This window comes from Hemitrygon akajei, chromosome 18 (assembly GCF_048418815.1).
Source record: "Hemitrygon akajei chromosome 18, sHemAka1.3, whole genome shotgun sequence".
Taxonomy (NCBI): domain Eukaryota; kingdom Metazoa; phylum Chordata; class Chondrichthyes; order Myliobatiformes; family Dasyatidae; genus Hemitrygon; species Hemitrygon akajei.
Window position 1 is genome coordinate 50,520,383 of NC_133141.1, and position 15,261 is coordinate 50,535,643.

General features: G+C 36.9%; 1 protein-coding gene across 3 annotated transcripts in view; it reads right to left on the bottom strand.

The window, feature by feature from the left end:
• Window positions 1–4,360: 4,360 nt before the first annotated feature.
• itga3b (integrin, alpha 3b) overlaps window positions 4,361–15,261 on the bottom strand; it is a 141,484-nt gene continuing 130,583 nt past the window's right edge. For 2 of the 3 annotated variants that reach the window (XM_073071665.1, XM_073071663.1), the window contains 2 exons: window positions 13,176–13,301; window positions 4,361–6,917 (listed from right to left, as the gene is read on the bottom strand). In XM_073071665.1, the coding sequence (XP_072927766.1) occupies window positions 6,759–6,917; window positions 13,176–13,301 (285 nt within the window). In that variant the 3' untranslated portion in view covers window positions 4,361–6,758. Of the gene's footprint in view, window positions 6,918–9,217; window positions 9,360–13,175; window positions 13,302–15,261 lie in introns of all 3 variants that reach the window. The other variant, XM_073071664.1, reaches the window with a different exon arrangement.

Below are 15,261 nucleotides of genomic sequence, written 5' to 3' on the forward strand. Positions count from 1 at the left end.
TCTATTTCTTGTTTTGCAAGAAAATGAATCTCAAGGTAGTATATGGTAACTTTGATAATAAACTTCCTCTGAACTTTGAATCTTCAAAGAACTCCAAAATATGTCAATCATAATTTTCCTTTCATAATAGCAATTGGAACTAATTCCAAGGAGTAACTATGCAGGAATTTACAATGCAATGCCATGCTTGTATTTGGGAGGACATTGATCAAATCTTTCTATCTGCAACAACATGCCACATCCAAGATCTAAATTGGAATCTATGATGTTGGCAGAAATTGATTGATTGTTCAGCACCAATTTTTCAGAATTTAAGTAGCTTCCTCACTCACCACGTAATGTGGCTGTGAGGAAGTTCATGCTGATTGTAAGTGTGCGACCTAACAAGAAAAATTAGCATACAGTGCTAAAGTCTTAAATTTTTGCATGTGTAAGCATGTCTTCCTGCAGTTGGCAGCTGTCTGATGCTCTGTCGGCGGCTTTGATTGTCCCAATAAAATTATGTGCAATAAACTAGACTTACAGTCAACAAGATAAATTTAAAGAATAAACATAACTGAAGTGGAACTAGGGGATGCAGTGATATGGTTATCATTATCTTTAAATTAAATATTGCACAAATGGTAAATTAAGTCTGGAAAACTTTGTATAAAATCTAAAGTACAAATTCAACAATAACTGAACTGAAACATCACAATTCAAAGTTCAAGATTGTAATATGGTGAGTTTAAGAGCAAAGTCTGTATTTAATATCTCGCTGGATTCAGAATATTTTTTGCTGATGCAAAAGTCAAAGTTAAGTTTATTGTCATTTGCACAAGTGTATGTATGCACAGGTGCAATTAAAAACTTACTTCCAGCAGCGTCACAGGCATATAGTATCCCTAAGTAGCATTCACAAAAAAATCAAAATAGGTGATCAAGCAGGAGGCAAAAGGGCGCATCTGTTAGCGAGCCTGGAGTCTGGGATTCCATCATCAGCATGTTCGGGGCTTGAGACTGCCATATCCTTGGTTGTTAACACAAATGATACATTTCACTGTATGTCTCCATGTACATGTGATAAACATCTGAATCTGAAGAATTATGGAATTGTGTAAATATAGCAGACATTAATTCACACAAGAACTTGGAACCATAGAACATTACAGCACAGAAACAGGCCTTTTGGCCCTTCTTGGCCGCGCCAAACCATTTTTCTGCCTAGTCCCACTGACCTGTACCTGGACCATATCCCCCCATACACCTCTCATCCATGTACCTGTCCATGTTTTTCTTAAATGTTAAAAGTGAGCCCGTATTTATCACTTCAACTGGCAGTTCATTCCACACTCCCACCACTCTCTGTGTGAAGAAGCCCCCCCCCCAATGTTCCCTTTAAACTTTTCCCCCTTCACCCTTAACCCATGTCCTCTGGCTTTTTTCTCCCCTGGCCTCAGTGGAAAAAGCCTGCTTGCATTCACTCTATCTATACCCATCATAATTTTATATACCTCTATCAAATCTCCCCTCATTCTCCTACGCTCCAGGGAATAAAGTCCTATCCTATTCAACTTTTCTCTGTAACTCAGTTACTCAAGTCCCAGCAACATCCTTGTAAACCTTCTCTGCACTCTTTCAACCTTATTAATATCCTTTCTGTAATTTGGTGACCAAAACTGCACACAATACCCTTAATGATTTTGTGTGTTGCTGCGTGGCCAAGTGGTTAAGGTGTTGGTCTAGTGATCTGAAGGTCGCTAGTTCACACCTCAGCTAACTTAACCTAAGCTAACCCTAACCCTAAATGTTTGACATAAGCATTTCAGACTGTCATAATGATTTCAAAAGTTGTTATTGTTAGCCCATAAAATCACACCAAATTAATAGTCACAGTAAAATAATTACTTTTTGCACATTATCTTTAATGTTTTGGGGATGTTCCAAAATCAACATTTAATGAACTTCAGAATTTTTGATTATCTGGTAAATACAAGTGTTGTGCACAGGTTCAGATGAGTCAATTTTACCATTGCAAAGTCAGCGGCTTTATCAGTGACGATTTTATTTATGACTAAAGGTCATTTCTAAAGATCTAACTTGAAGAGAAATGACAAAATGGACTTTTGCGTGTATTATTAATCCTGTTTCTTTTTCCATAAATGCTGCCTGACCTGAGTATTTTTGGCATTTTCTGTTTTTGTTTCCAGTTTCCATTATCTGCATTTTTTAAATCATACTTCTTTGTTTTGTTGATCTCACTTGTAATGAACAAGTGATGAATTCCCATTTTTGACTCCTTGACAAAATAGTTATATAGTTCAATCTTTTGTCAGTATAAGATGAAACTCATTGGAATTCAGGAGAATGGGAAGTTGCCTTCCTTTCCTTGCAAGGGGAATCGAAAACTGGGAGCATAGTTTCAGAATAAGGAATGGAGTGAGAAGGGATTCCTTCTTTGTGAGGACTGTGAATCTTTGAAATACTATATTCTTGAAAGCTAGATAATTGAATAGATGTATTTTTGAACTATTGAGGAGTCACAGATTGTGGTAATTGACCTTTCAGGTTGTTTCAAAATCGATTTCTCATCCTGTATGGATCAATTCTAATGACCACAATCTGCAACTCTCAATTCTTCGAGTCAAATTCCAATTACTCTTTAACAGTAGAATCCTGATCTGTGAGAAAGGGGGCTCCTTTCCACACTAGTGCATCTCTCTTTCCAATGCTTCAAGATGTTTTACCTACTGTTACTCTGATTCCTTAAGGCTGTTACAGCCAGGGGTGGTAATGGGGACAAGTTCCCACTACCTATTAGATGCTCCCAATGGTGTGCACCTCAAATAGCCTCTGACAACCACCTCCAGCTCCTGGCCTTCACGTGTGGGTTAGTTACTAAGCCCAACAGAACCACTTCCACTGACAGGAGAAGAGGCAAAGGCAGGTTACTGGTGCCTTAAAACCAGTTGCTTCGGGCAGATGGGGCTCATCAGCTGTGGTTGGCAGCTCAACAAGGAGAAGGAAAACTCTGATCTCAAACCTCCACTGCCTTGTGGCTATACCCACTCATGGGGAAGGCTTCAAGAGTAAACCCTGAGGGAAAAATCCAGAGCTGGAGTCCTTAAGGCAGTCCTACATTGAGTTTAATGCTGACTGGCAACTCCTGCAACGCTGCTGGTACCGATCTGTATTGGTCTCTGCTGTTTCTTTGGATTCAGCAGAGGTGTGGAGAAGGGAAGCTTGCTACGTGGGCAAAAGCTTGCACTCCATATCGCACTGCCCAGTCTTGGGTATCTAGACAACTAGGACACAATATCCATGGTCATCTCTGACTGACAGAGGCCTCAGACTCAGACTCTGTTACTGATCCTCACAAATATGAAGACCCAAGGCTCAGTTGGTTTCTGACATAATAACAACAAAAAGCTACTTGAGTCTTGATAACTGGATCAAATCCATGTTGAGAAACTATATTGTTAAAGTCTTTCACTATGTCAGTTTACCGAATGCAGAAGCTTGAGTTATTTATGAGTAAGTCTCATAGTTTCAAAAAAAATAGCATCAGTTTCATGCTTCAAGTATTCAGTAATGGCCATCTGCACTTCATTGCTTAATGTTAAAGGTATCTCATAGACTAATTTTATTCAATTGATGACTTTAGTAGACAACCTATTTTTAGGATTACTAATTGTCTTCGTATTATTTTCATTCAAACTGAAAATTGATAGGGTGAAGCTAATTAGGGCAAAGTATAAATTGATTGTTTTAATATTTTACCAGCTTTGTTTGGTATTTATTAAATGAATTACCACATCGTATCAATAATTCATGCTAGGCTGCTGATATATGATCAAAGGTTATTATCAAATTTTACAAGTGTCCCATAGAGCACATTAGATAATATAAAGCTTAGGCTTGCAACCATATTTCTGCAAATGATTAATGAATTAATGATCATCCCATCAACAAGAGTGCTGAGTAGATGCATTTTCCTATAAAGTGGGATAGTTTAATGTGTTCTATCAAATTGGATTATTTTTGCTCTAACCTGTGAGATCACTGGAATAATTCCACCAATGGATGGAGTCAAACAGACAATAAAATCCTTCCATTTTCACTGTCAGAAACACTCAAAATTACATGTCCTGTAAGATGAATTGGCAAATTGGCAAAGTATCCTGCAATGTGTGATCACATACATGAGCGTAAATATTAATTTTGTTCCAGGATCAGAAGCAGTTAATAACGACATTTTTCAGTAAAGAAAACCTGGCAGATGCTTTCAATTCAAAATATATTCACAAATCACTTTGTGGACTTGTTACATTTGCCGTATTGTTAATTCATCCTGATAGTTCATCCATTGAATGCGGTAGCCTTTCATAAGTTTTTTATCAAAACTTTTATTCAGATATTCCAGTAGCACAAACTATTAAAAAGACATTACCCAGTTCAGTAACTTCAGAAACAGTAATTACTATTTTATACAGTATTAATACAATTGATACAACAAAGACTACAGTAGCAAAACAGAATCCCTACATCCATATAATAGAATGCCATATATTTACAAATCTTAGTAAAAGAATTTCTTAGTTCTGTGACATATTTATATATTTGTTAAATGTTCAGCAGTTAAGAATATAAAACACAGCAGTAACCAACCAAATCTGCTTCCACCACCCAATAGAATTCAGAGTATGCATTCTTGATCACACCAACTTGCTGCATAAACTTGTTCTCACCACTACTTCTTTCACTAATTACCTTAAATCTGTGTTTCCTGATTTTGCCTGCCAATGGAAGTATCTTTTCTCATTAGTCTATAATCTTCCTCCTTGGTGTTGAACACCTCTATTAAATCCCTTTAACCTTCTCTGGTTAGTGGAGAATAACACCATTTCCCTCACTTTCTCCACTAAGCTGACTTTTTTTTCAGACTTGGTACCACTCTGGTAAAACTTTATTTTACATCCCTGTCAAAGTTTTGGCATTCTTTTTTAAGTATGCTGTCAAGAATTGAACACAGTAGTAAGCAGTAATTTATATTTTAATCTTAAATAACTTTTATTCTGATTGAACCAAGCTGCAGCTATTAACCAAGCCAGATATTAGAAAGGTTGCAAGTTGTCAAATAATTTAAATGGATAAACTAAGATAAAGAAAAAAAACAATCTTCGTCTTAGAGTCAACTTATTTGCATTTACTGGAGATTTTAGCTACTCCAGGAACCAAATCATGAACTATCTTCTATACACAGACATACGCATAATTACTACAATAGTAGCTATATGTCCTGTATTTTAAAAGAGATGCTATCCTCTATTTATATTTTAAAATATAATATGGAGGACTTACATTAACAGCTAAATGATTAACATAAATGTCAGGAACAGGGCATATCAACTCAAATTTAAATTTAAATCTAAAGTTCTCAAGGTATATATTATTTTAAAAAAATAATGGTATCACTTTACTTTCTTACAAATTTTTGCAATGTTCTATGGATGTGTAAATACAAATACACATTCTGATTGTTTAAGTAAGTAAGTAAAGAAAGGTTTCAGTTTGATGTCTGTGCATCAACTTCCATCCTGTCCGAATAGCTTTTCCATTAAAACTAAAGATCTTCTATAAGCAATAATATGTAAATTTATATGGTAAGCTGCAGAGAGTGAATACCTGGCTGAAATTTCTTTTCTCACATTAAATCGCATTTCAAAGCAGCAAACTGATTGGCAAATAATGGATCCACAGTTCCAATTAGTACCCCAATCTGAAGTGATAAAAGAATATCACGTTTCCCACCAATGCCCTGTCGACATGAAAACACATTGGTGTAAGTACTCTTAATACTACTGTATGGATTAGAACTTTTAAAAAAGTACCATATTTCAAAGATAATAGAGAAATCAAAAGATTAACATTGCAAGTACAGAAAAATATTGGTTAACAATCTTTACCTTTCACTTTTTCTAATAGCTGTGTATCAATGTCATAGAATGATACACTTTCTGTAAATGTTATTCAGTAGACACTGCACAAATGGAAAGGTCACATCAACTCCGAACATCTATAACATTATCTTGGAAGTAGTTCTAAAATAGGGTTCAGCGTAGGACAAAGGAAATAATATGCAACACCAATAGCACATGCATAGGCTGACCAGAATGCAATTTGTGTTGCTCCCATTAGCCTCTAAACTGAATTCATGCTCTTGGGGATTGGGGTGAGGAATGTCTGACCATTCCAAGAATTCTTCAGCTGGTTTTCAATCAAAATACCCCTACTACAAACTAGATTTTAAGTGGATCTATTTTCCCTCTTAACACAAAAAAATTGAACATTAACCCAATTTGTTCTAGAGTTGATATTATCAAAGAACAACATATTCAGCACAATGAAATTTTCTCATAAAGTGGAAGCAACTGTCCTCTTCCTTGTGTAAATTAATACATTTACTCCAACCCACCTCCCTCCCATCAGCTCCTTCCCTGTCTATTTCAGTGCATTGAAGTCTTAATCTAATCTACTAGGGAAACTATGCTCCTGCACCGTTCAGTAGCTTATGAGCTACGAAAAGCATTGAGGATTCCAAGTTGTTCCCACTGTGCTTTACAAACTTTATCCCATTTTTTCTTGAATTTGGCTGAAACATAAGTTATCATAAATAGAACTCAAATGTTTGTACACAGTTTGAGTTTCCTGTAATATTTGCTAAAAAAGTATTTGGACACAGCATGGTGGCCTTTTATAAACTCAGAAAGAAGCAATCATTAGTGCTTGTCCTTTTCTTTCCAGTTTGTTACCCATTGCTTCTTCTGGGTCTTCTTTGTAAAGCCTTCTGTGATAAAGTAACGTTCTTCCTTGCGGATCTTCACAGCATGATACTTAGGCATACTCCTGTAGTATCTTGTTCTCTTGAAGAAGCCACACTGCTCAAGAAAGAACGGTTACAAAAGAAAGTTATTATGCACATCTTAAGAGTAATTTTTTCTTTTGATGAAGTACTGACTAATACTCCTATCATTTTTGGTTATGTATAGCCCACATCATTTTTAGATTAAAAAGTAATGAACCCAGGCTCCTTGACCTTCATTCAGTAGAAATAGTGTAACAGAAATATCTAGTCCAGATTTGATTCTCAGACTTTATGTAGCGACTTAGCTGATCTCAACTGGGGCACATCAGGAATAATTTATCTTTTATCTTCAGTGTTGATTTGGGAGGAGGTGCCAACCTGTCACTGGATGAGAGTGGGTGGGGCACAAAGGAGGGTAGATGATATGGATATGAAATAAGGTTTTGAGGAGGGATGGCTGCAGAGGGAGATTTACGGGAGGGTTTTAAAGATGGAAATAGTTATAGTTGGTTTGAAGGTATTAGAAAGGGAATTCCACTGTGAAAAGACCTAATCATTGAAGATTTAGCTAGGAGCATTGAATGAAAGTTGAATATTGATTCAGAGAAAAATAGGGCAATGAGCTGCGACATAAGGATAGGGAAGATTCCAGAGAAATAATGGAAAAAATTACACATACAATAAAGAAGATCATTTTAAAACCATTGTGGTGAAAAACAGAGATGCAAAGAAGCATTTGTGAATCCTGGTTTAATTGGTAACCAGGCTTAATAATATAGAACAGAACTGTTGATTCCTGGTTGTTCTTTCATCCAGCAACATTTGTGGGAAAGTATAAAAGAAAATGAGAGATTAGTAAACTAACATACAGTACAATGATTAAAAAAAAGTCTTTCCAAGGAAGGTCACTGTAATCAAAACAGGAAATTAAGCAATATGTAGACAACGAAGAGATTATCTGTCAGCAAGAGTAAAAAATGCAATTAGTAAAATAGGGAGGAAAATCAGAAAAACCAGGCATCTGTTAAAGAAAGGAACTTAGAGAATTAGTCTGTTCCAGGTGGAGGAAATGGCAAGAAGAACAAGAGTTGGACATGAAACAGGATAAAGTAGTCCTTTTTCCTGCAGTTTCTTTGGGCATAGGAAAAATTCAGTACATAGAATTGGTTAGAATTTTGATACCTATCAAAACATAATGCAAATATAGCTGAGAAAGGAAATAATCTGAGCAATTCCAGTTTTAAAAGTGAGCATCAACATCACAATTTATTTTTTCTAAGTCAATTTTATGGAATTCCCAAGACCAATAATGACATTTTCTTCATTAAACTGTCTAAGCATTAAAAGGTTTTAAAAAAACCACCCTAATCATTTCTGAAACTGAAAATTTCAAACTCAGCAAAATTGACAGAACATTAACCAGAAGATTCTCTCTCAGCTACTAATGACCATATTATAAATAAGGAAATGTATAGATAATGGCAAGGTCAAGATTGGGCACAATGAATCCCTTCACTGTCAAAACAGACATGATATTTAGCATTGAATTTTTTCCAAACTCATCACTAAACTTTGAAGGAAAACAACAGGAAAAGTGATAAAATTTGATGGCATTGTCTTCTGTGATGTGTTTGGTTCTGGTGACATAGCTGTTTGTAGGGCAGGGTTGAATGACTAGCTGTTGTCCTCCCCACCAAAGTCATATGTTTTGACTCAGCCAGACATCATAATATATAAAGCACATTTAATTTGGCAACATGTTTGATTATCTGTAAAGAATCCTCACAGATAAACAAAATTTGACAGTGACCCCCATAAAGTTGCGAAATGGGATGAACGTCAAATGCTTCTTTAGCCAGTTTGGACATGCTGGGTGAATGTACCATAGGTCTTTATGTTTCCAAGGAATTATAAGAGCAGATGACCAAATACATGGCCAGTAAGGTAGGTTTTAAGGTTACTTCAACAGAGTGAGGCACAGAGGCTTAGGAAGGAAACTCCAGAATGTGGGTCTTGGCAGCTGAAAATGTGGCAATTAAACCCTGAAATGAACTTTGGGGAATTATGCAAGGATGGTTCATTCCTCAAAATCACTTTATTTTCAGAGTGTGAAGATGAGGAATATATATAGGAAAAGTTGTACTGTGATTTGTTTTGCAAAATAAAAGAAGATGTGAAGAAATATAGAAAGTAAAAATTACCTTATTTTTGCAACAACTTGAGATTTAGAAAGAAAACATAGCAACAGTCATTCCTGGAGTAAATGAAATTGTTATAAAGAATAACAGGCAGCTACACAATATTGGATTACAATATAATAAATCCCAAGCACTTCCCTACCCAACCTTATTCTGCCACTGCATGCTCTATTACCAAAAACAGCAGGAGGTGAGGTTGACCAGCACTAGTCATTATCAGTAAGACGCTTAGTTTCTGAGGGCTGCGTCTTGATTTCAGCCTTTTGCTCTTTGGCTTCATACATAGCTCGTGTGTTCGCTCTCTTGAAGAAACCACACTATAAAGAAGCAAGTTATTCAATTAAAATTATCAACAAAACATGTATTTTACAAAAACACACATACTCAGTACTTTCTGTTCTCAAACTAATTATGGATGAGGATATCCTGCAAATTTATCATGAAGCAAGGTCTATAAGCTGGTTACTGCATGTGACATCAGCTGTCAAATTAGCTTTTACTTTTTAAAATGTGATGAGGCTTTCTGCCTCCAACATCAAATCATCAGGAAGTTCCAAATCTTCCAGGTGAAAATATTTTTCCTTTTCACCCTTTTAATCCTTCTAGCAATGATTTTAAATGTATGCCTTTTGGATTTTGACATCCTGCTAAAGGAAATACAGTACACTGTTTACTCTATTTTTATACACCTCACCTCCCCTCACTTTCCTCCTTTCCAATCGAAACAATAGACAATAGGTGCAGAAGTAGACCATTCGGCCCTTCAAGCCTGCACCGCCATTTTGAGATCATGGCTGATCAACTACTATCAATACCCGGTTCCTGCCTTGTCCCCATATCCCTTGATTCCCCTATCCATAAGATACCTATCTAGCTCCTTCTTGAAAGCATCCAGAGAATTGGCCTCCACTACCTTCTGAGGCAGTGCATTCCAGACCCCCACAGCTCTCTGGGAGAAGAAGTTTTTCCTTAACTCTGTCCTAAATGACCTACCCCTTATTCTCAAACCATGCCCTCTGGTACTGGACTCTCCCAGCATCTGGAACATATTTCCTGCCTCTATCTTGTCCAATCCCTTAATAATTTTATATGTTTCAATCAGATCCCCTCTCAATCTCCTTAATTCCAGCGTGTACAAGCCCAGTCTGTCTAACCTCTCTGCGTAAGACAGTCCAGACATCCCAGGAATTAACCTCGTGAATCTACGCTGCACTTCCTCTACAGCCAGGATGTCCTTCCTTAACCCTGGAGACCAAAACTGTACACAATACTCCAGGTGTGGTCTCACCAGGGCTCTGTACAAATGCAAGAGGATTTCCTTGCTCTTGTACTCAATTCCCTTTGTAATAAAGGCCAACATTCCATTAGCCTTCTTCACTGCCTGCTGCACTTGCTCATTCACCTTCAGCGACTGATGAACAAGGACTCCGAGATCTCTTTGTATTTCTCCCTTACCTAACTCTACACCGTTCAGATAATAATCTGCCTTCCTGTTCTTACTCCCAAAATGGATAACCTCACACTTAATCACATTAAACGTCATCTGCCAAGTATCTGCCCACTCACCCAGCCTATCCAAGTCACCCTGAATTCTCCTAACCTCCTCATCACATGTCACACTGCCACCCAGCTTAGTATCATCAGCAAACTTGCTGATGTTATTTTCTATGCCTTCATCCAAATCGTTAACGTAAATGGGAAACAGCTGTGGTCCCAATACCGAGCCCTGTGGCATCCCACTAGTCACCACCTGCCATTCCGAGATACACCCATTCACCGCTACCCTTTGCTTTCTATCTGCCAACCAGTTTTCTATCCATGTCAATGTCTTCCCCCCGATGCCCTGAGCTTTGATTTTACCCACCAATCTCCTATGTGGGACCTTATCAAATGCTTTCTGAAAATCGAGGTACACTACATCCACTGGATCTCCCCCGTCTAACTTCCTGGTTACAACCCCAGCCTATCCAGTATTTATTAATATCTAAAAGTTTCCATTCCTTTGTAGCATCCTTGTAAACCTTCTCTGCACCCTTTCACATTTACCATGTCATGTGGTGACCAGAACCGAAATTATGAACAACTGTGGTCTTCTAGCAAAACAATCTTAAGTTTTATGCCTTGGCAAAATAGAGCATCCCATATGCCTTTTTGACCATCTTTTTGACTTGTCGATTCCCTTTAAGGATATATGAACTTACAGTCCAAGGATATTCTGCTCCTCTAAAGCCTTCTATCCTTCTATTTATTGTGTATTGCTGGTCTTGTTACACTTCTCCCAATGCATTGTGTCATATTTCACAAGATTAAGTCCCTTTACCACTCAACTGACCAGACCAACTTTATCTTCCTGCAGCTGAACATTTCTCCCTTGCTGTCAACCACACAATCAAATTTAAAAAAATAAATATTTGGTCATTGTATGCAGAACAATACCGCCATATTAATTATGGATTGGAAAATCCGGAAACCTAGTGTTCAAAACTCATTTTACTCTTTGTTACATGAATGTAAACTGTAGCTTTAGTAATTCCTTTAATTGCAAAGTTGATCACTAAATCCAAATCACTTCTTCTTTATCAAAATGAAACTAATGAAACAGTTTTAACTACTCAAATAGAAACATAGGCAATGTTAAGCAATGGGTTTTCAGTTCTTTACATTCTAATGTAAAATGAATCAAACATCACTTTGCATTTTCACTGTATGGGTTGAAACTAACACAAGGTAAAGCAGAAGCTACATTAGACTCTTCATCCAGAAATGTTAGAACATATAAACAAGTATTGGTCACCATGTTACCTTAGGCAATATAGCAACACTTCAGGTAAACCAGCTGAAATAAATGGGGGACTATATATAGTACATATTTGTGCTTGTTCATACTATTATTCAATTATGTCAATAAAATCCCTCTTGCATTTATGAGTTACCACACAAGTTTGTGCAATACTTTGCTCTCATTTCTATATTATAAACTTTATACAGAATTCAGCTCATAGCAATCACAACAAACATGTAATATTCAAATTCGATCAGTAATTAGTTATAAATAATTTCATTAAACTAAATAATAGTCACACAGTGATTTGCATTTATGTTTCACTCTACACATCTCGCTTGAGCAGAAAGTCCAGTCTTTCTGAGTAACAGAAAGCACAAATGCACTGTGGTTAGCATTGGAGCAGGTGAGCATTGCGTTTGAATGATAAAATTCTATAGTTAATTGATAAATAATTAAGTGCTGTGAGGTTTGTAAAGCAATGGTATGATCACTTTTTCAAACAATATATCTGTTTGTCTGATATGGGACCATGGTCTAAATACCTAATTCTTTCTCACCCTCCAGATTTTTTCTAAATATTACCCTTGAGGGAACATTCCGCAAATAGACCAAACATCATTATACTGTATACAGTACATTATCAATACCATCAATTCTTGTGCTTGTAGATTAAGTTGATTAATTTGATTGTTTATGTAGCACAGTTATCACAAAGTTAGGATAATAAATGATTCATCAATCAGATATTCTACGTAATTTTCTATGCACAGAGGTAATATGAACAAAATATTTTTCTTGCTCTTTGCCTGCAAGACACCCATAATGATATTGTCACTTATTTCCTCCAGTCTAGTGCTGAAGCGATTGGAAATAATTACCAGAGCTCAATCCTAAAAATGACCACATCTTCAAGAGGATGATTAATAAGGCAAAAATAACCTTTCTTTCTTTTTAAATTTTGGCAATAGTAGAAACCAGGGAGAATTTCACAGCCATTTTTTCTAATAGGTTTCCCTTGATATAGCTTCCATCAATTTGCTTATATTACATCATGAAGATGATCAATATTTTACAGTGTTTAAAGAAGCAATGCAGATCTGTAGTAACGGGGGAGTGTACATTAATATAGGGTAACTACAGAAATTGTTTACCAGATTAATATTGTGTACGTATTTCTTTCCAAGAATCATCTATTTGTAAAAAGAAGCTGATAAATATCTAGATTGTATCAATGTCAAGTTATCTTTCCTTTATTTGGTAAGTTTTTTTTCAGCTCCAGATACTCATGGCTTTTCAAGCTAATTTAAATTCCACATTTACAGGCTCATGGAAATAAAGTACGACATACCTTCCATAGTAAGAGTATTATAATACTCAGCAGTGCAATTCCTGCCAGCACAGCCACTGCAATGACCCATTCAGAGATCACGTAAGGTGGTTCTTCATCAACTTGGGATTCAATATTGATAATCACCTGCATTAAAGAAAGCAGCAGACAAAATTGATTCATGAGAACTTTTAAATAGAGAGGTGACAGCCATCCTTCCAGTTTTGTACGGTGAAATTTTCTGTCTTCTCTTTTGTGAAGCGGCAAATCACATTTTAACAACATTTATAAGAAATCATATTATGAAACTCAAGTTCTGCTTCATTCATCAGAAATGGGCAGTAGATCTGCTGATTTATTTCTTCATGATTATGCATAGCTGCCATTGATTTGTTTTGCAGGCTTCTTTTTTGCGAATGGATGTATTGGTTCAGAGTTAAACATACCGTGTTTTAATAACTAAACTTGGGTACCAATTACTCTGCATCCACTTTGATATGCTTCTGGATATTCGTCCTGTCAATCCAACGTGAGAATGGACTTACTTTGGAACTGGCTTAAAATATAGACAGTGCATACAATCATAGATTATGGTACAAACATAAAAAAAGGCTCTAAAAGTACCGTAATCCAGGAAATTATAGGCCGGTAAGTTTGATGTCAGTAGTAGGTAAATTATTGGAAGAAGTACTAAGAGATAGGATCTACAAGTATTTGGATAGACAGGGACTTATTAGGGAGAGTCAACACGACTTTGTGCGTGGTAGGTCATGTTTAACACATCTATTAGAGTTTTTCAAGGAGGTTACAAGGAAAGTGGATGAAGGGAAGGCAGTGGATGTTGTCTACATGGACTTCAGTAAGGCCTTTGACAAGGTCCCGCATGGGAGGTTAGTTAGGAAGATTCAGTCACTAGGTATACATGAAAAGGTAGTAAACTGGATTAGACATTGGCTCAATGGGAGAAGTCAGAGAGTGGTAGTGGAGGATTGCTTCTCTGAGTGGAGGCCTGTGACTAGTGGTGTGTACTGGGTCCATTGTTATTTGTCATCTGTATCAATGATCTGGATAATAATGTGGCAAATTGGATCAGCAAATTTGCTGATGATACACAGATTGGAGATGTAGTGTTTTCAAAGCTTGCAGAGGGATTTGGACCAGCTGGAAAAATGGGCTGAAAAATGTCAGATGGAGTTTAATACAGACAAGTGTGAGGTATTGCACTTTGGAAGGAAAAAACAAGGTAGAACATACAAGGTAAATGGTAGAGCACTCAGGAGTGCAGTAGAACAGAGGGATCTGGGATTAAAGATACAAAATTCCCTAAAGGTGGCATCACAGGTAGATAGGTAGTAAAGAGAGCTTTTGGTACATTGACCTTTATCAAAGTATTGTGTACGAGATGGTGAGGTTATATAAGGCATTGGTGAGGCCGAATTTGGAGTATTGTGTGCAGTTTTGGTCACCAAATTACAGGAAGGATATTAATAAGGTCGAAAGAGTGCAGAGAAGGTTTACAAGGATGTTGCCAGGACTTGAGAAACTGAGTTACAGAGAAAGGTTGAATAGGTTAGGACTTTATTCCCTGGAGAGTAGAAGAATGAGGGGAGATTTGATAGAGGTATATAAAATTATGATGGGTATAGATAGAGTGAATGCAAGCAGGCTTTTTCCACTGAGGCCAAGGGAGAAAAAAACCAGAGGACATGGGTTAAGGGTGAAGGGGGAAAAGTTTAAAGGGAACATTGGGGGGGGGGCTTCTTCACACAGAGAGTGGTGAGAGTGTGGAATGAGCTGCCAGATGAAGTGGTAAATGCGGGCTCACTCTTAACATTTACGAAAAGCTTGGACAGGTACATGGATGAGAGGTGTTTGGAGGGATATGGTCCAGGTTCAGGTCAGTGGGACTATGCAGAAAAATGGTTCGGCACAACCAAGGAGGGCCAATAGGCCTGATTCTGTGCTGCAATGTTCTATGGTTCTATGTTAGCAATAAATGTTTGAAGTTTTGATTGCAGGGGCTTATAATGTAATTTTTTTTGTGATATATTTTCAAAACTTAAATGCATTACATTCAGTTTGGATATTTCAGCATTCAGCCAGAACT